This window comes from Artemia franciscana, chromosome 13 (assembly GCF_032884065.1).
Source record: "Artemia franciscana chromosome 13, ASM3288406v1, whole genome shotgun sequence".
NCBI classification, from domain to species: domain Eukaryota; kingdom Metazoa; phylum Arthropoda; class Branchiopoda; order Anostraca; family Artemiidae; genus Artemia; species Artemia franciscana.
Genome location: NC_088875.1, coordinates 4,064,073 through 4,086,090, shown reverse-complemented (window position 1 = coordinate 4,086,090; position 22,018 = coordinate 4,064,073). Strand labels below are relative to the sequence as shown.

General features: G+C 32.1%; 1 protein-coding gene across 1 annotated transcript in view; it reads left to right on the top strand.

Annotated features, from left to right (window-relative positions):
- Positions 1 to 21,633, top strand: part of LOC136034411 (uncharacterized) — a 61,467-nt gene extending 39,834 nt beyond the window's left edge. Inside the window, exons 2-4 of the mRNA XM_065715577.1 lie at positions 6,459 to 6,599; positions 15,049 to 15,155; positions 20,801 to 21,633. Of these exons, the coding sequence (XP_065571649.1) occupies positions 6,596 to 6,599; positions 15,049 to 15,155; positions 20,801 to 21,574 (885 nt within the window). The 5' untranslated portion in view covers positions 6,459 to 6,595 and the 3' untranslated portion in view covers positions 21,575 to 21,633. The remainder of the gene's footprint in view (positions 1 to 6,458; positions 6,600 to 15,048; positions 15,156 to 20,800) is intronic.
- The last annotated feature ends 385 nt before the right edge of the window (positions 21,634 to 22,018 follow it).

Genomic DNA, 22,018 nt, shown 5'->3' with positions numbered 1-22,018 from the left:
TGTCTACAAAAATGCGGAATTTTTTTTTTTCATATGAAAGATCACGGATGCGTGTTTTCTTTCCCCAGGGATGATCATTTCGAACCAATAGCCGTACAAGATCGGGAGAAGGCTCATTTTAACTGAAATTAATAGTTATAGTGTCCTTTTTTCTGTGAACAAAAAAAAATAGAGATTAACTAGCCCCCCCCCCTCCTATGCTACTTTTTCCCTAAAGACATGTGATAAAATTTTCGAGATTGCCATTTGTTTCAAAATATTTGAAAGGTCCAATAATTATACCTCTGGGGAATCGCCCACAGCTATTTGGGAAACGACTGTAAGCTATGCAATTTGCTTGTTGATCACATATAGTGTTTGTTATTGGGAAATATACGGAAAATCTTTTTTGGGGGGGATTTTCCTTCGGGGAGGGGGTTTCCACAGGGAGAATTTTTCATGGGAAGTTTTTTAGGAAAAAGTTTATACTGGGAGGAAAGGGATTTCCTGACATGATTTAGAAAACGGTCTGAAATTAAATATATATAAAAAAACAAGTCGTTTTCAACTGAAAGGAAAACTTAGCATTAAAACTTAAAATGAACAGTAATTATTCTGTAGATGAGGGAGGCTGCCCCTTCCTCAAGCGTAAAGAACTATCTTTTCACAATGCTTCGGCGTAAAGAGCGAGGATTGATGAAGGGGTAGCCCTCTCATACACGGAATAATTTATGTTTGTTTAATTTTTAACTCACTAACAAAAGTCAATTAGTTTCGTTATTAATTGAGCTTAGCGCTTATCTGTTCTCTACTTGAGAAGGTTCATTGTTTGAATCTTGAGTATTTAATGGTGTTTTTTGGCTGGCAATAGTAGAATGCCAGATCAGGACGATCACTCAGTTCGTGGTAAGTAAGGAGTGACCTGGACTAATAGTAATCGAAACTCTTAAGAAGAGCTTTGATAACAATCTATATATATAAAAATAAGTTGTCTGTGTGTGGATCTGTGGATGGATCAGGTGACGTCACCTGAAAAAACTGGATCAGGTGACGTCAAAACTGAAAAAACTAAAAAAAGGCAAAAACTACAAAAAAAATAAAAACTAATAAAAAAAATAAAAAAGCTAAAAACCTAAAAAAACTAAAAAAGGCAAAAACTACAAAAAAAACTAAAAACTAATAAAAAAGCTAAAAAACTAAAAAAACTAAAAAAAGGCAAAAACTACAAAAAAAACTAAAAACTAATAAAAAAAATAAAAAAACTAAAAAAACTAAAAAAAGGTAAAAAACTAAAAAACTAAAAACTAAAAAAAAGGAAAAAACTGAAAAATAAGCTAAAATAAAGGTAAAAACCAATAAAAAACTAAAAAAAAAACTGAAAAAACTAAAAAAAGGCAAAAACTACAAAAAAAACTAAAAACTAATAAAAAAAGTAAAAAAGCTAAAAAACTAAAAAAACTAAAAAAAGGTAAAAAACTAAAAAAAATAAAAAATAAAAAAAAACTAAAAAAAAGGAAAAAACTGAAAAATAAGCTAAAATAAAGGTAAAAACCAATAAAAAACTAAAAAGAAAAAAAGGAAAAAACTAAAAAAAATTTTCATCTAAAAAACTAAAAAAAACTAAAAAAGGTAAAAACTAAAAGAACTAAAAAAGAAAAAAATAAATGACGACACTCAAAGAGAAAGCGACCAGGACAAAAGGAATGTTCGATTAGCAATCAACAAAGCACCGGGACAGGGAGTATAAATGACGACCAGGACATAAGTAAAAAAAAAAAACTAAAAAGAAGGTAAAAACTACAAAAAACTAAAAAGAAAAAAAAACTAAAAACTAATAAAAGAACTAAAAAATCTAAAAATCTAAATAAACTAAAAAAGAAAAAAAAGAAGAAAAAAATAAAGGAGAAAAACAAAACTTAAAAAAAGGCAAAAACTACAAAAAAAACTAAAAAAAAGTAAAAAAGCTAAAAAACTAAAAAAACTAAAAAAAGGTAAAAAACTAAAAAAAATAAAAAATAAAAAAAAACTAAAAAAAAGGAAAAAACTGAAAAATAAGCTAAAATAAAGGTAAAAACCAATAAAAAACTAAAAAGAAAAAAAGGACAAAAGGAATGTTCGATTAGCAATCAACAAAGCACCGGGACACAGGGAGTATAAATGACGACCAGGACATAAGTAAAAAAAAAAACTAACAAAACTAAAAAGAAGGTAAAAACTACAAAAAAACTAAAAAGAAAAAAAAACTAAAAACTAATAAAAAAACTAAAAAATCTAAAAATCTAAATAAACTAAAAAAGAAAAAAAAAGGAAAAAAATAAAGGAGAAAAACAAAACTAAAAAACGAATGTATATACAGACCGGGACACCGGGATACAAATGACGACCGGGACACAGGGAATATAAATGACGACCGGGACACAGGGACACAACTACAACGGGGACACCGGGGGAAACAGGGGGATATAAATGACGACCGGGACAGGGAATGGTCGATTAGCAATCACCAGCAACAAAGCTCAAGGGCAATCATTAGAATCATGAGGTATAGATCTGAATACAGATTGTTTTCCCATGGACCATTATATGTTGCATGTTCAAGAGTCGGTAAACCTGACAATCTATTTATATGCAAAGACAATGGGACAGCAAAGAATGTTGTATATTCGCAAGTTTTACGTAGTTAAAACCATATATATATATATATATATATATATATATATATATATATATATATATATATATATATATATATATATATATATATATATATATATATATATATATATATATATATATATATATATATCTATATTCACAGGTGGGACATAGGGACACAACTACAATGGCGCGTAACTATTATGGCGCGTAACGACTTACGCGCGCGGGGGGGCTTGGGTGGGGGGGGGGCGCGAAGCGCCCCCACCAACTAGGTGTTGGGGTGGCGCGAAGCGCCACCCCAACAGCTAGTATATACCTAAAAATATCAAATTTTTACGATGATTCCGAATATATAAAATTCATCAGGTTTGACTGATTTTAGAAAAGAGTGATATCTCCGAGTGGGCAATTGATCATGATGAGAATTATAGTGTCAATTTCAGGAAATTCTATTGTAGGGGTCTCGAGCTTCTATCTATAAAAAACGGAATTCTGCTCCTTTATATTCGACGAAAGATCTTTTGTCGTTGGTTTGTTTGTTTTTTTTTTTTTATCCCAGAGGTAGTCGTTTCGAACCAATCTTGTTAGAAAATCAAGAGATAGCCTAATTAAACGGAAATTAAAAATTCTAGTTAGGGGTAAAAATATTTTTCTATGTAACATAAAAGACGATATTCACATGCCTATCGGCATAAAAGTCGAAAAGCGGGGGAGGGGTCACGAGTACCTGCAGGAAATTTATTGAGGGGGAGGGGTAGAAGAGTGCTACCAGGAGCTTTTTTCGCCGAGATGTAAATGATAATATAACCCATTTGCCTATTGATACGCATTGTTTAAGGTCTTCTTGCTTCCTGGAGGGATTCCTTTCCTCTCTTTCTCTCCTTCCTTCTTTCTCCCCCTTTCTCCTCTTTATAGGGCTGTTCCGATGGAACGGGGTTGTTCCATCGGAACAACCCTGTAAAAAAGATCTGTTTACAGAACTTGCATTGAAAACCGCTGAAACGATGAACCTATAATAATATTCTCATATTCCACACACCCCCCTCCTAATAAGCATTTAGAGGGATACACTTTTTCAAGAATGAATACCATATTTGAAGCGTTGTTTTACGAATATTAGACTTGAATATAAAACGGGAATTGAAGGAGAGAGTAGTAACCGTTCTTCTCATTCAAGACAGTGCTGGGTCAAACAGTTGCCCTAGCTAACTGTAATTAAAGAGTGACCCTTATCATAAAAACCAAAACTCTAAAAATCAAATTCGATTACAATATATGCAACAAGGAAATTTATTATTCATGCTGATTCTTAACATGTATGATGTACTAATTTAAAAGCTGCTCGTTGAAATGGATTAGTAGCCTACACATAAATCTGCAAATTTTACCAAATCAAAATTAAACTCCCAAAAAGAGTCCAACCTTGATAAAAATTATGTAGTGAAATTCAACATGAATGACAGCACCAAAGGTACTCTCAACGAAATGTGAAATTTCTCTGTTTTCTCGAAACTTAAAAAGAGCAGAAATTATTTTGTATTTTGGCTGCCCTTTCTCGAAACCTTGCGCTTTACACTAAAGTCTTATAGTGCTATGGAAACACAACTTGTTCAAACTAAATGGCCCTTGTGTTTGAGCAGTCGCTCTTAGAGAATTGGGTCAGGAAGCCGAAATTTAGCGTAATTAGCGATGGGTTAAGGAGGGTATAACCTTCTTCATAAATGTAAAAATTTCTGTTCGCTTTAAGATTTAATGTTACTCTCTACTTTCATTTGAAAAAAAAAGATTCTAATTTAATCTAATTCAGGTCCATTTTTTTTCTTTTTGTATTGCTTTCCTGATTTGTAATTGATAATAATTGTCTATTTGTTTTGTATATGGCGCCTATGATAAGCTTCTCGAGTGGGCTGGGGTTTCAAAACATTTTTCCTGGGGCCAAGGTTTGTAAATAAAAAGTTTTTCTGGAATAGCATCTTTTTTTTTCGAATGCTACAGGATATTGTTTATACCGTTTTCTAGGGAAGGGTGTTTGAATCATCTTTTATTAGTGCTGTTATACTTTTTTGTAGACAATCAAGTATATATTTAAGAACAGAGTCAGAAGTTTATTCTATAAGCTTTTAAAATTTAATTAAAAATCACTATGACCCAACTGAAATTTTAATTTCTGAACAAACATGTAGAAGCAATTTAGTTTGTGCATTCGCGTTGAACAAAACTACAAAACAGGCCGATTTCACACTGTCTAAGAAATCACTAATTAATTTTTTAATTAAATTAAAAGTTTAATTTTATTTAATTAATTAATTTAAAATTTAATTAAATTTAAATAAAAACACTATTTGATTGAAAATTACTATGACCCAACTGAAATTTTAATTTCTGAATAAATCTGTAGAAGCAATTTAGCTTATGCATTCATATTGAACAAAACTACAAAATAGGCAGATTTCACACTTTAAGAAAGGGATTATCAAGGCGTAAAAAACACTAATTATTTATTTAATTAAATCACTATTTAATTAAAAATCACTATGACCCAACTGAAATTTTGATTTCTGAATAAATCTGTAGAAGCAATTTAGCTTATGCATTCTTGTTGAACAAAACTACAAAACATGCCGATTTCACACTTTCTAGAAAGGGATTCTCAAGGTGTAAAAAATGACATTAATTTTAATTGTATATCTCGTCTTAATCTTAAAGATTTTTAAAATAACATAGTATGTAAAGAATTTATTATGTGAAAACGGTTTAGGACTTTTAAATAACATTAAATAAGCCCATCAATACATCCTTCACCCTGTGCCTAAAAGATTGTCATTTGCCGCTTTTATTATTATTATTATTAAGGTGAAATGGGTCACACAATTAACGTAGGAGTATTTTAACGCCACCGCGGTTTTACGCCACACTGTATTTCCCACCACCTTTTAATTCAGGTAGGTCAGAATATATATAGACATAAGAAGAGACATAGACATAGAAATAGATATAGACAAAAACATAGACTAACCAAACCTGTCTATTTTGGCCCAACTAATCCTCTTGATGATACAAAATTTCCTGGGTGGCGGAAAACTATGGTGGTGTTAAAACACTCACACCACAATTAATGCCACAAAATGTAGAACTTCATGACACATATTTTCGTTCTGTTACTTCACACGCCATCGGCAAACCCAACAAAAATGTAGGGCAATGTGTAAGGAAAAATAAGGAAGTCTTTTATCTGTCAGGTGCGTTATTTTAAAGGAACAGTTGAAAAAAGTTTTGCTTTGGAGTTATGGAATATGGGGTATTATATATAGGTAATAACCCAATAGGTTATTGGGGTACTCAAAAGTTGAGGAGTTATGATGCATGAACTTGCAACAAAAGACGGGAGGAAATAGTACGCAAAATCATCCGGTTTTGAGAAAAAAAGCGCCAAGAAAAGGTAAAGGTAATGAATACGGCATTAGACTTTACAGTCCCTACCGGCGGTGCTGATCTCCGTAAGTAAAAGTAATTTTGTCGTTCTTGAGGGAACGCTATAATTTCTTTCTAATAGGTCGAAAATGTGAAGATCACCATCTAGTGGTGATTTTCCTTTGTAACCCATATGCTGGGAAACGGCGAATGAAGCGGTGCTTGCTCATTTTTATCCTTCCATATTTTACTTTTTGGCATAATCAGTATTTGCATTTCGCGAGGTTCCCTAGATAGAGGTGCTGGTGAGTGGATGAAATCTTTCATTGATTTTAGTATTAGTTATAGATAAGGTGTTGTATTCGAGGTTAATTTAGCACTTTATTTAGGTGTAACTTTTCTACTCATAGGATTAGTGTTTGCATTTTGCTTCCTCTTCTTCGTTACGAAATGTTCGTTTGCCAAGATTCAGCGCCGATCATCAGAAGACAGCAATTTAAATTCAGTTGTGAAGAGGTTATACAGCAATGAGCCAGCAAGCCGAGTAATGGGTAAGATTTTTTTCACATTGAATTTCACCAGTATTTCACTTTAATCAGGTCGATTTGTGCACTCTGATGCTAAGAATTTTCTTTGCCCTAGATTTCATAAAAGGCTTTTCCCCCCTCCCCCTACATTTTCATGAGTTGATGCGACTAGTAGAGAATACTCAGGAACAATATAGATTAGATATAGATATATATCTAGATATATATATATATATATATATATATATATATATATATATATATATATATATATATATATATATATATATATCATGAAAAGAGAAATCACCAATGCTACAGCACAAACACAAACAAAAAAAAAAAAAAAAAAAAAAAAGAGACAGAAGGAGAAAAGGAAGACTGTTTTCCTAAATTAGTGATTAATATAGACCAACACTTGAATGAGGCCTTAACCCTACTCATCCATACAATCACATAGGTCAAACAGCATAGCCACACACAATCAACCATAAAGAATAATCTATATAGAATAATTATATAGATATATATATATATATATATATATATATATATATATATATATATATATATATATATATATATATATATATATATATATATATATATATGTATATATATATATATATATATATATATATATATATATATATATATAGATATCTATATATCTAGATATATAGATATCTAGATATATAGATATAGGTATATATATATAATACTAGCTGTTGGGGTGGCGCTTCGCGCCACCCCAACACCTAGTTGGTGGGGCGCTTCGTGCCCCCCCAAGCCCCCCCGCGCGCGTAAGTCGTTACGCGCCATATTAGTTACGCGCCATTGTAGTTGTGTCCCTGTGTCCCACCTGTGAATATAGATAGATTTATATATGTGTTTCAAACTACGTAAAAATTGCGAATATACAACATTCTTGGCTTTCCCATTGTCTGTGCATATACAAAGCCGTATGTACTAATAATGACGTCATATGCAAACGCTCTTTTTACAAACAAACAAACATGCATACACACAACTCGTTTTTATATAGATAGATAGATAGATAGATACAATATAAATTAACTGCGTAAAACTTGCGAATATACAACATTCTTCGCTGTCCAATTGTCGCTGCATATAAATAGATTGTCAGGTTTACCGACCCTCGAACATGCAACGTACAATTGTCCATGGGAAAAACAATCAGTATTAAGATCTATACCACATTTTTCTAATGATTGACCTTGAGCTTTGTTAATGGTGATTGCAAATGCTAATCGAATTGGGAATTGCAATCTTTTAAATTGAAAAGGCAGATCCGTTGGAATCATGGGAATGCGAGGAATAAGAACAGCCTCACCCTCAAAAGGCCCTGTCAAGATTGTGGCCTCTTTTAGGTTTTCCATTGTTTTTTTTTTACGGCAAGTCGCGTGCCATTGCAAAGCTTTGGTGGGTTGATGTTTCTTAAAAGTATTATTGGTACGCCTATTTTTAGTTGTAGCACGTGTGGTGGAAACCCTGAAAGATCTATGGAATTTAAAAATTCAGATGGATAATTAACCGTTTCATTTGGTTCCAAAACTGTGTCGACTGACTTGTAAAGGACTGCCTGGTCTCGAATCTTGGTCAAAACAATATTGTTGATTTCGTGGACGTCTATACTTTTGGGTGCGAGAATCGCTCTTTCACTTAGCCATTTATTATTTTTATAATTTTTTAGAATATTCGGAAATAATTTTTCAATCAATTCATTTTTGGACGTCACTAAATTACAGAAATCAGCAGGTAGTTGTATACGTCCTGAAATTGAGTCTACTGGGAGCTTTCCATTTCCAATTGCCAGCAATTGATCTGAAAATGTTTGACCAGAGTCATTGTTTTGCAATCGGACACGCATATTTGTAGTTAATTTTAACATTTTTACGTGTGCCCATAAATTAGAATTTTTCAGGCAAGCATTCATTTCGTCTGCAGGAGTTGATCTAGGTATTATAGGTAATGTTTGCCTGATATCTCCCGCAAGCAATATTAATGTGCTGCCAAAGGGTTTCGAAATGACGACAACTAACTTCATGATTAAATATCTTTAATGACGTCACCGTCATAGCAAAAATGACGACAACTAACTTCATGACGTCAGTCAACACAGAAACATGACGTCACCTGATCCACAGACAGACACACAGACAGACAACTTATTATTATATACTAGCTGTTGGGGTGGCGCTCCGCGCCACCCCAACACCTAGTTGGTGGGGGCGCTTCGCCCCCCCCCAAGCCCCCCCGCGCGCGTAAGTCGTTACGCGCCATATTAGTTACGCGCCATTGTAGTTGTGTCCCTATGTCCCACCTGTGAATATAGATAGATATATATATATATATATATATATATATATATATATATATATATATATATATATATATATATATATATATATATATATATATATATATATATATATATATATATGTTTTTAACTACGTAAAACTTGCGAATATACAACATTCTTTGCTGTCCCATTGTCTGTGCATATAAATAGATTGTCAGGTTTACCGACTCTTGAACATGCAACATATAATGGTCCATGGGAAAACAATCCGTATTCAGATCTATACCTCATGATTCTAATGATTGCCCTTGAGCTTTGTTGATGGTGATTGCTAATCGACCATTCCCTGAGTCGCCATCGTCATTTATATATCCCCCTGTGCACCCCGGCGTCCCCTTTGTAGTTATGTCCCTGTGTCCCGGTCGTCGTCATTTATACTCCCTGTGTCCCGGTGCTTTGTTGATTGCTAATCGAACATTCCTTTTGTCCCGGTCGCTTTCTCTTTGAGTGTCGTCATTTATTTAGATTGTCAGGTTTACCGACTCTTGAACATGCAACATATAATTGTCCATGGGAAAAACAATCCATATTCAGATCTATACCTCATGATTCTAATGATTGCCCTTGAGCTTTGTTGATGGTGATTGCTAATTGAACATTCCCTGTGTCCCGGTCGTCATTTATATTCCCAGTATCCCGGTCGTCATTTGTGTCCCAGTGTTCCCCTTTTAGTTTTTTTTTATTGGTTTTGACCTTTTTTTAGGTTTTTTAGTTTTTTTCTTTTTTCTTTTTAGTTTTTTTTGAAGTTTTTATCTTTTTAGTTTTTTTATTTTTATTTATATTTTTTTCGTTTTCTTTTTCTCCTTTATTTTTCAGTTTTTTTCCTTTTTTTAGTTTTTTTTTCTTTTTTAGTTCTTTTAGTTTTTACCTTTTTTAGTTTTTTTTAGTTTTTTAGATGAAAATTTTTTTTAGTTTTTTTCCTTTTTTTCTTTTTTATTGGTTTTTACCTTTTTTTTTAGCTTTTTTAGGTTTTTTCTGATCCACGAGCCACAGATCCACAGACAACTTATTTTTATATATATAGATATAGATAGATTAGATTAGATATAGATGATGTGACAGTGGCGGCTCCTTGCTTCAGTTTTCCTTCTCTGTAGTAGAATTGTGACGTAGAATCAAATACACAAAAATGTGTAGTAGAATCAACAAAGAATATGGATTATTCAAGATTGTATGCATTTTCTAAGGATTAAATTGGGAAAATAAGTTTTTTTTTATCTCGTTGGTTTGGGGCAAGCAGTGTAATCAATTTATGGAAATGTAGGGAAGAGAGTACGTTTTTCAGTGAGTATACCAACAAAAAATCAATGAAAATACTCAGAAAATGTTTTTTTGGTACTTTGACCCCCACCCCTCCCTCTAGGAACTAAATTTCAGTGTACATGTTTCAACAGCTAAATAAATACTTTGCAAAAAGGCTAGTAAAAGTTATTCTATGGGTTGAGTTTTACTTTGACCCTACTGTTGATTTAATTAAAATAGCTATTACTGTTTTGACCCTTACCTTCTGAAAAGAAAAATCCCAGAAGTAATTAAATTTCTAATAGTTTGCATGCAGCCAGAATTCAAATCTTTCTAACAAATATACTTCTGTTAGACTAGCCAAAAGAAAAAAAAGAAAATTGCGACCCCTTAGTTGTTTACCAGATATACGGATGGCAATCTAAATACCCTTAAAAACTCGAAGAATACAGATTGATTATTTCAGCCTCATGATTAATTTAGTTGTTGGTTTTCATTGTTTTGTTATATGATAAAACTTAACGCCAAACTAGTGATAAAACATTGTTTTCGTGTAAGTCGAAATGTTAGAGCTCTTATATATGATGGATAGGCGATATGTAACCCAAACAAAACTGAATACTAATGAAACCTGGGTGTTATGGAATGTTGTCCAGGCTTGTCCTCGGATGTTTCAAAGAAATTGTCCCAAAAAAAGCTATTACATCCATTCCATTCTTTTATACAGATCTACTATGATTATTTATAGCAAAATGCATAAGTGGCCGTGTCTCTATCTTAAAAAAAAGAATAATAAAAAGCGCACAGACAAGTAGGCTAGCAATCCAGTGGGGGCTTTTAAGAACTATTTTGTCAGTTTTCTCATTTGGATTTTACTTATCAACTACTTTCCCTTGAGGAATATACAAATGACAAATTAGGAAGTGAATAGAGAAAATGAAAATATCGTAAAATCATAAAGTTATGAATACAAAAATTGCTTAAAAACATAACAAATAAATGTTGGTCTGGTTTTACTTTCTTCAAATGAGCCTTTTTTTTTACCATAGATCTATCCCTCTATAATTATGATGCTTGGTTTACCCAAACATAAATAAATTGTTTTTTTTCATACAAAACCTATTACTAAAATTCTTGAAAATTATCCTATGACCACGAAAAATGCTCAGGTGGTTACCCTGATCTCTACTCAGTATTTAAGAGTATCTTATGTGATCTGGGCTTTTAGCATATTATTATTTTGCAGGAACTTGAGGTCTCTGGGCAAAACTTTTAGCTTTTTTTCAAGATATCAGGATATTTTATGTAAAGTGTTAAAAGACGTTATATACATTTTGTGACACATCAAATACACGTTTCAACAAATTTTCAATACACGTTTGAACATTTTTTGAATTTTAGCGCTTTTTGCACATTCTAAAAACATTAAACATATTTAAAACACATCTATAAACTATCGAAGCCAAATAAATATGTTGTGCAAGCACCTTAAAAGAATCGCGATACAACGAATTGCTCTTTCAACCTTCATCAGAGGGGGGTAATCAAGCTCATAACGTTGCCCTATATGACAAGGTTTATAAGATTTGTTCTAGAAGTTCCAATATGTTTAATTTCACTCGCTTTTTCTTTTGCATTTATTTTTTAATTCATCCCTTTCCTTAGATTTAAACTTTGGGTTTAACACAACTAAAGCGCTTAATTATTACCTAACTATACTCCCCCTGGCTTCAAATATGTCTGTGTTATTAGTTTGATAGTTTTTTAATTTTTTATTTGTATATACTTATTTATATTGTTGAAATATTTAATAGTTTTATAGTTAAGTGAATCTTTTTGTAATGCATTAAGTGCCTTATTTGGCTTCTCATAGCAATTAATCGTTAATTTTTGCTGTATTGTACCTCCGGGGACAGTGTTACAAAGCATTTTTTAAATTACTTCAAAAATTTGGAAAATATACTTGCGCACTATTTTATCTTAAGTTACGTTTCAAGGCCTCCCATTTCCCAATAAAAGGGGAAAGTTGACCTTTTCGAGTAAAAAAGCTTTGATTTTGTCAAAAGTATTTAAGCACTCAATCCTCGAAAAGCCAGCAGTGGGACTTTTAGATCAACAGATAAGAATTATTACGCACACAGTCTTACGTTATTACGTAAGAATTATTACGCACACAGTCTTACGTTATTACGTAAGAATTATTACGCACACAGTCTTACGTTATTACGTAATAATGATTACGCGCACAGTCTTACGTTATTACGCACACAGTCTTACGTTATTACGTAAGAATTATTACGCACATAGTCTTACGTTATTACGTAAGAATTATTACGCACACAGTCTTACGTTATTACGTAATAATGATTACGCGCACAGTCTTACGTTATTACGCACACAGTCTTACGTTATTACGTAAGAATTATTACGCACATAGTCTTACGTTATTACGTAATAATTTTTACGCACACAGTCTTACGTTATTACGTAAGAATTATTACGCACACAGTCTTACGTTATTACGTAATAATGATTACGCGCACAGTCTTACGTTATTACGCACACAGTCTTACGTTATTACGTAAGAATTATTACGCACATAGTCTTACGCTGCTAAGCTCTTAATTCATTTCCTTTAGAACAGCGTAAGCGAAAACTCAGTAAGAATTCCCTTCTCCCTTTTAAAAACACTATTTTCATTATTTCGTATTTGAATTAAAAAAATTTTGAATTAAAACTTGAATTGAATTAAATTAAAGGTTTGAATTGAATTAAAACTTGACGTATAATTATGATTCATGAGAACACAGCAAATGGGATCAGAATTCCATCATTGGAGCTCAGCAAATGAAAACCATAACTTTTAAAATATCTGCGCCATGCTCGCTTGTTGTTCCTCCACCTACTGTTCAAAGCGTCTGTTTCTTCTGCTTCTGTCCAAACATTCCCATGCATTGCAAATTTTTGTTGATGCTCTCGTTAATAAATTTGTTTCTTGAACAAATTTACAGATTTTTTCTACGCTTTCTTTCCTTTTAAGCTTCTGCTGCTTTGAAATCGAAGTTTTTTTCTTCATTATTCTCTTACGTCACGGAGTTCACAGTTTGACCGTTGGCTCTGCAATAATGTGTAAAACAGCTAGTAGGAAGGGGAAGCGAAAACAAAGCAATTAGTTTAAAAACACTTTAAAACTTGAACTTATTTTAGTCAAAGCAGAAATCGGAAACTTTTTTTTCATCAAAGTATCATATTCCGCAGTAGATTGAGCTGCGCAAACAAATACCTCAAAAAATTCAAGGCTCTAATCTCGAAAAACGATCAGGAACCGAAAAATATTTTCATCAAAGTTTTCATGTTCTTTGGGAAATTGAGCTACACAAACAAATGTCTCGAAAAAATCAATTCTCAAAAAACAAGCTGAATCCGAAAGCTTTTTTTCATCAAAGTATCATATTCCGCAGTAGATTGAGCTGCGCAAACAAATACCTCAAAAAATTCAAGGCTCTAATCTCGAAAAACGATCAGGAACCGAAAAATATTTTCATCAAAGTTTTCATGTTCTCTGGGAAATTGAGCTACACAAACAAATTTCTCGAAAAAATCAATTCTCAAAAACAAGCTGAATCCGAAAGCTTTTTTTCATCAAAGTATCATATTCCGCAGTAGATTGAGCTGCGCAAACAAATACCTCAAAAAATTCAAGGCTCTAATCTCGAAAAACGATCAGGAACCGAAAAATATTTTCATCAAAGTTTTCATGTTCTTTGGGAAATTGAGCTACACAAACAAATTTCTCGAAAAAATCAATTCTCAAAAAACAAGCTGAATCCGAAAGCTTTTTTTCATCAAAGTATCATGTTATGTAGCAAGTGGAGCAGCCCAAACAAATGTCTCGAAAAAATCGAGATCAAATATTAAAAAAAACAAAAAAAAACAAGCAGACATTGAAGACCTTTTTCATCAAAGTTTTCATATTCTTTAGCTGATTCAGCTGCCCAAACAAATGTCTAGAAAAAACTCAGGACTCATTCTTGAAAAATAAGCTGAACTGGAAAGCTTTCTTCATCAAAATATCATATTATTTAGCAAGTTGAGCAACACAAACAAATGTCTCCAAAAAAATCAAGACCCAATATTTGAAAAACAAGCAGACATCGAAAATCTTTCTCATCAAAGTTTTCATATTCTGCAGCAGATTCAGCTGCTGAAAGAAACGTCTTTAAAAAGCCAAGACTCGATTCTCGAAAAACAAGCCGAAATCAAAAAAAAAATTCCGTCAAAGTGTTCATGCTCTGCAGCAGATAGAGCTGTCTAAGTAAATGTCTTGAGAAACTCAAGATTTAATTCTCGAAAAACAAGCTGAAATCGAAACCTTTTTTCATCAAAGTTTCCATGCTCTGCAAGAGATTGAGCTACTCAAACAAATATTTCGAAAAACTCAGTTCACATTAAATAAACAAAATTCGAAAGCTTTTTTTCAACAAAGCATCATGTTATGTATCAGGTTGAGCAACCTAAACAAATGTCTTGAAAAACTCAGGACTCAATTCTCGAAAAACAAGCAAAACTCGAAATATTATTTTCATCCAAATATCATTTTCTGCTATAGGCACCCATCACCCTTTAGCTTTAAGGTCTCCCACATCACCATCGCCATACTCATATTGAATCCTACCTTTAATTAGATAATGGTGCGGGATACCTCGATTTTTAGACTGTTTAATGAGGATAAAAATGGTATTCTTGAAAGAAGTGTCTTTTGCAACAAAATTCAGCGGCTTTCATGACAGCGGTAATATACTATTAGAGACTTATATTCAATATTGATTGTTTATTATTATTTTCAGAAGCAACTTTAAGAAATGCCAATCCAACCGTCAAAAATAATTCGAAGTCAGACTCTGAGAGCGGTCGTTCAGGGTCAGGGAGACAAACCAGTCCAGGGACTAAGCAAGTAAGCTAAATACGTCTTCAGAAAATTTTAATTAAAAAAAAGTTGTTAACTCGATTAAAATATTAAATTATATAATTATTAAATTAATTATATAATTAATTAACAAACCAGAGAATAAAAGATTTTATGCTCAATTAAATTAAAAGGGTGTTAATAAAGTAACCGAAAGATTCGATATCTTTGAAATGCAGAGGTAAAAAGACTATAATGCCTGTAAATAGAATGCCTTTAAAAAAACTGTAAAAGAGATAAAACGACCATATAGTGCAACAATCAATGCATTTTATTTCATATCCCATTATGACGGTGAAGTAAATTTCTTTCTTTACAAACATATAAGTAGATTATACATGATAAAATTATATATAAAGATTATATAGAAATGCAGAAGCATATATAATAAGTGTTCACGTTTCAATATAAAAAGGAGAGAAAAATATTTTACGAGTCCATTTAGAGCTTTAGAGCTATTCTGATTTTTTTTTTTCGTAATATTTTTATATTTGTGCATATTTTATCGTTTTTATCTATTTTATTTTTTTAATGGTTATTTATTTCTGAATTTCAATCATTATATTTATTATATTTTTAATTATTATTTATTATTTTACTTATTTTTATTAATATTTTATATTTTGCTGGAAATATTTTTTTTTTTTAATTTCAACGACTTTTTTTTTAAAAATACGCCAATTGTAAGCATCAAAATTAATAGGAATATTTTTATTACGAATTTAATAACTGAACGGAATTTACAGTATTCCATGGAACATTTAGAATTACTTATACTTTTGTTTGATTTATTTTGTTATTATGTTAGTACCAATTTATTTGTTTCGTTGTTATTATTATGTTAATAATTACACCTTATCTACTTGAGTAATTTAGGGGAACAGGATAAAGACAGTATCCGATGTTAACACCATCTATTTAAATATAGTATGTCATCTGAAGACAAGAGTGAAGAAGAATTGTCTCATCGGATGGAGTTTAGTATGCTCAAAGTCAATTGAATATGCTCAAGGTTAATTGAATATGCTCAAAGTCAATTGAATGTGCTCAGGGTTAATTGAATATGCCCAAAGTCAATTGAATACTTTCAAGTAATTTACTTAATGTGACATTTTTATTTTTAAATAATAAATTGCTTATTCATTCAAATATTACTACCTACATTTACAGTCCATTAATTACAAAACTTATTGATGTTTATTTACGAGATTTAAACATCAAATTAATAAATTCTTTCTTAGTGGTTGGTTTATCCGTTCAAATAATTGCTAATTTGAATGTTTTCTGTTTAGGTCTTACAATTAAAAAAAAAAATCTTACAAACGTTCTATTGTAACCAATAAAACGGTTTTGGTTTCTTGCATTTAACGTTATTATTGAACTATACCGCTTACAAAACAACTTTTCTCCTTTTTATTGTTTCGGAAAGTACTTAGAAAAGAAATAAAACTGATAAAGACTAGACCGTGCATGTTATGACCTGTAAGAATTACCAGCGAAAATAAAAATAGACTTCGTAATTTTCTCCTTAATTTCAACTCGATGAAAATATTTTTTAAATTAGATAGCAAATATATATCTTGAATTAAAATATTCAAACCGTGTGCGCTTTTCTATTATGTGTGACTTACAGGAAAAAAAGCCTAGGGGCCAGCATTTTCTTTTCATATATTTTTCCTTTACTCGATAAATAGTAGGCTAGAACCAGCTTCTCTTTGACTACTAAGGTCTCAACACAGCTGCGGGATCTTTTCCTCCATCCCAGTAGGAAAATAACGTTTATTAAGACGTAATCCTGAACAGGTGACAACAGCAAGATTGTTTTTATAGTCAGCCCCCCTCCTCCCCCGTTAAAAAAAGGAAGCTTATATGAAATAATCTTTAAGTGTTTTGTTTAGTCACTTGCAAAACTGTGATCTGGGACTACGAATATTGTCTCAGCAATTATACCATCTTCCCAGCTAGTATTTAGTAAGAAATGAACTAAATCTGGCTTGTTCGACAATATCGTAAATCTGTCATACTGTACACTTTCAAAAATGACCTATATGTAGGCCAACTGCGAAAATTTTAAAGAGGTTGCCGAACAATTTTTCTAAAACTTAGATCTCAAACTTAACTAAAACTAAGAATGTGATAAAACGGTTTTGGTTTATTGTATTTAACGTTACTATTGAACTATGCGGCTGGAGCCCAACACAGCTACGTGTTCTCCTCCTCCATCCAAGTAGGGATTAGGTGTGCTTGAATGTGTAGTCCTCAATAGAGCAGTATGTGAAGGTTATAATTTAGTTCAACGTTTCCAGTGTTAATATTCAATTTTTGGAGCTACTATTTGGCATACGTCAATTCAACCATGTTTTTGCATTGCTCAGATTGATCACTTTTCCAGAGCTCATTTTGACTGGGGGGGGGGGGAGTCATATTTTTCAAAACATATTTGTGTCACTGTAAAAAAAAAAAATACCTACCTAGTTTACTATTATACTAACCTATTACTAAGTCGTTCTCTGACATGTGACAGGTTCTAAATTTATCTTTGATATCGATTCCACTATTCACTATTTTTTTTACATATTATCTTTCGATACAAATAAATCTATAAACACCAAAATGAAGATATGATAAGCCTATTTCCCGATGTGAACAAAAGCAGGAAGGGTACTGTCATGGAAATTTGTTTCTATGGCAATCGATATTTAAAAGTTACTAGTTGTTTTCAATGCGCTCCAATTAGTTAATTATAAATGAAATTATCTGATAAATAATTTTTTTAATAAGAAAATTATAAGAGATAACTAAATTCTGAAGAAACAAGCTAAAAACAACTGAAATTTGGTTAAAAAAGGCACCTATAAAGAACAATAAATTTTATAACTATAAAGATAATAAAAAAAAATCAAGAAAAATTCTAATAAGGAAAAGAACGTTCTCCTACGGAAAAAGAATTTTTCGTGAAAAAAAATTTATTATCACTGAAGCTGTTTTCTTACATTCAATTTTAGTGTTAATAAAATTATGCTTCGAGAATGATCATTATCCCTAAAAAATATTCCCCTTCAAATATTTATTCGGAGAGGGATGAATCTGAAACCAAGCAACAAACTTTTTAATTTATTATCAAAATTGCGGTAACCTTAAGAAAAAGTAGAAAATAAAGGAATTATTATTGAATTTCAAATAAGACTATGCCAAAGAAAAATTTTATACTCAAACAGACTTTTATAGAGAAATCATTCTTACCTAACAAAAATAATGTACTCATTTAAGTTCTCCAGGAGTATTTGTTTTTGTCCTTCAACGTTATTTCTTCCTCAAATTGATGGGCAATAGATACCGTTTTTTTACTCTTTATTCCTACTCTTATGAAAATCCCTTGAGCCTACTTCCATGGGAATAGTCAGGGGACAAGGGTTAATTAGCACTTTCTAGCCCATAGCCTCCCTAGATAAATCCGTAAATATGAGTATAGAGCTTAATTTTTATGTTGGCTGGCTGTCTCAATTCATGTTGAGCGAATTTCCTAATGTTAGGACATCTTTCTAGTATGAAAAAGTAGCCACCATAAAATTATATAGTATTATATAATTATAGTATTAAAAAGCTATTAAAAAATATATTATTATAAAATTATTATATTATATTATTATTGTATTATAAAATTATAGTATTTCTTCTCATTATTTGCTGTTATTTGTAATATTTTATTTTTAAATGTTTGATTTCGATAGATGGTGAAAATAGGAGAATCATCCAAGATATTCCAGGAACAAAACTAATCTATTTTTGGGTCAATTTTCTAGTCAAGTTTAATGGTCTAGTATCTTACTCCTGTCTAAACAGAAACGCAGCCGTTAGTACAGCGTTTGTGCATAAAAAATATGTAGGCTACAATTATTCTGGTATTATAAAGTAAGAATTATTTTCTGACTTCACACTGTCCAAGTACTTTACTCCCATATCCCTAATGTGCAAATAAATAGCCCAAATTATATATTTCCCATCTATTCTGTCACTTCTCCTTGTCTTTTCTCACGCTAAGTTTAAATAAATTAGCGAAAGAAACCGGTTTACAATACATTAACAACTTGAGCTGCAGGGGGTACATCATGCTATTACCGATAAATTTTGTATAGTTCACCCTGGACGAGTTTGGGACTCCTAGCGAATATTTTTCCGCTAGCCCTCCCCCTTCTGAGAGTGTCTTCAGAAACTATAAGAACTTTGTATGTGTCTGCCATTCAATGACAATTTACTTTGCGTAAAATAGACTCCAGTAAAATTTTCCAAAAACTTTACTTCCCAATTCTAATTCATAGTAATATTCAGCATGAAGCAGAAAATAGTGATTTTTGTTAATTTAATTTAGAAGGGTGAAACTTTTTGCTAAAATTGTTCATATTCAAATATACCAAATACTATGACCATACTTACTCCTCCACCTCCACCTTATATCCTCTTTAAATACGAAAAAGAGTATCATTATGAATTAAATACTCTGAAAAACCCTCAAATAATGTTCCTATACTCCTTTTATGGTAAAAAATTGAAATTTTGGAATCAAATCTTCACAGTTGTTTCACTAAATTTAGCAAATCTTCCGTTTTTATTACAATTTAGGCTACATGACAAAATAGAGTTGTATCAAGTTGTTTCACGATGCTACTACTAGACATAGATTGTTTAACTACTATCAATTATTGGGATTCATTTTAGAGGGTTCGTGTTTCATGGAGTGGTGATAAAAGGCCAAATGCATAAAAAATAAAGTTAGTTATGGGAAACTGTCATTATCTTGGTATTTTAGGGTTTCTTCCTTGAGCACACTATGCTTAGGTATTCGTCTCTTTAATCTGTTCGTTTGTTCTGTTATTTGCTCGTCCTCGACAGGTTCGTAGACTCACACTAAATGATGATTGTTTTTGTTGTTTTGACTCATCAAGATTGGTATGAATGTAAGTAGAAACCGCTCTCGTGATAAAATGATTTGAGCACCCCAACCTCTCCGCTCACCTACCCCAGGTTCTATTTCAGTTTAGAAAGTATTCCATTTATTCTTGACCTAGACTATTCTTGACTATTTTTGACTCTTCAACTTAGGGAATACACTAGGTGATTCTTGAAATTTATTTGGTAGATGATAATAGTAAGAAAATAATAAGTACAGATTTGATTATATTCTACATACTTCGCGTTCCGAAAAAATTTACAAATTTTTGTGAATTTTTTGCACAGAACGGTGTTAATTGAAGCTAATTTTTGCACAAGAAGGTAAAATTGTCAGGCTAAAATGATGAAGTACATCGTAGATTGAATCCCCGCGGATACACCTGACTGAAAGCGAACTAACCTCCTAGAAACCTCCTAGAAATCTACTTTAAACCTCCTAGAAAAAAATCCGAAAAAAATGCCTCCTTTCTGTACATAACCAGAAAAGAATATAAGTAGTACATTTCCATCGGTGTAGAAATGGGAAGTTGTTACTTAAATGTAGCACAATTTTTCTGGCCAGAAGCGAACATTAAAATTTTTTTTCAACACGGGATGGGAAATCCGGTTACTGCAGCAAAATAAGGAAAAATGGCTTCTTATATTTTTAGACTTATTTTAATATAACAACCTTTATTTTCCAGATCCTGGCTAAACTAGAGGCTCAAGGTAACCACCAAGAAATCAGTCCAGGAGACTTAGCTGAACTAGAAGCTCAGAAAGAAGAAACCGTTGGAAAGTATCAGAATATTGGCATTTTAGGACAAGGGAGTAGGATACAGCTACCTAATCACTACGGTTCAGCATCTTCAGCAGATTCAAGGCTTAATTTTTTGCTCAGAAATAGAGGGCAAGGTGAACTGGCACCCTTCACTGACATAGGTACTCTTCTAAGAAATGAAGAAACACTTGCAAACCAAGTTGGAGAGTATCTGGCAGCTGAACGACTTAGAAATCAACTAGGATACCAAGATTCTGCAAATTCTGAACGAATTAGGAGTCAAATGTTAAACAATGAGGCTTTGCTTAACCAAAGACTAAGAAGTCAAATTTTAAATAATGAAGCCATGGTTGCTCAAAGACTTGGCAGTCAAGGAGGCTTTAATCCCCTACTTGCTGGGCAGCTAAATCAGCTAAGGTTTAACAGTGGCATTAATCCAGTTAATGCGCAAAGTGCTATGAATTCATTAAATACACAAAGTCCAATGGGCCTTAGGATGTCACCCCTTATCAATTCCCAACAATTAGCCCTTCATAATCCTCTTCACCTACCAGGGATTTCGCACACAAACATGCCTCTGCAAGGGGTTTTCAATCCTGTAAGGAGTGTTGGGACTATGGGTGGTCCGCTTATGCAGCAACAAATGTCTGGTCACTTTCCCAACATTGGCAATATTCCCATGATGAACCATTTCTAAGCGGTTCAAGTTATTTATGTTATATTTATTTATGCAATCTAATAAATTATTTTACTAGAGCATTTTAGTTTTGATGATAGATTCGACAGTTCCTTAGTGTAGATGGCAGTTAAAAAAAAATTTTGGGTTGCTATGCTGCAGAAGTCAGTAGAGTGAAGTCACATTCACAGGAGTAAGTTTTTTTTTCTTTTTTTTTAATAATTTCTTAGAATCAATTTTTCAATCAATTTTTCCTTTTTCTTTTTTTCTTTTTTTTCACTGTATTCAGTCACCAGATCCAGGGTGGACCTTAAAATGTGTGTTAATTTATCTTAGAAGAAATTCCCTTGGTCCCTTTAGGAGAGAATTTGTATTTACAGCCAAAATTTAAACAAAACTAAAAGATTAATAATCTTACCAGAAGTTTAGATATTAAGAGAAATATTTATTTTACCGTTTTAAAAA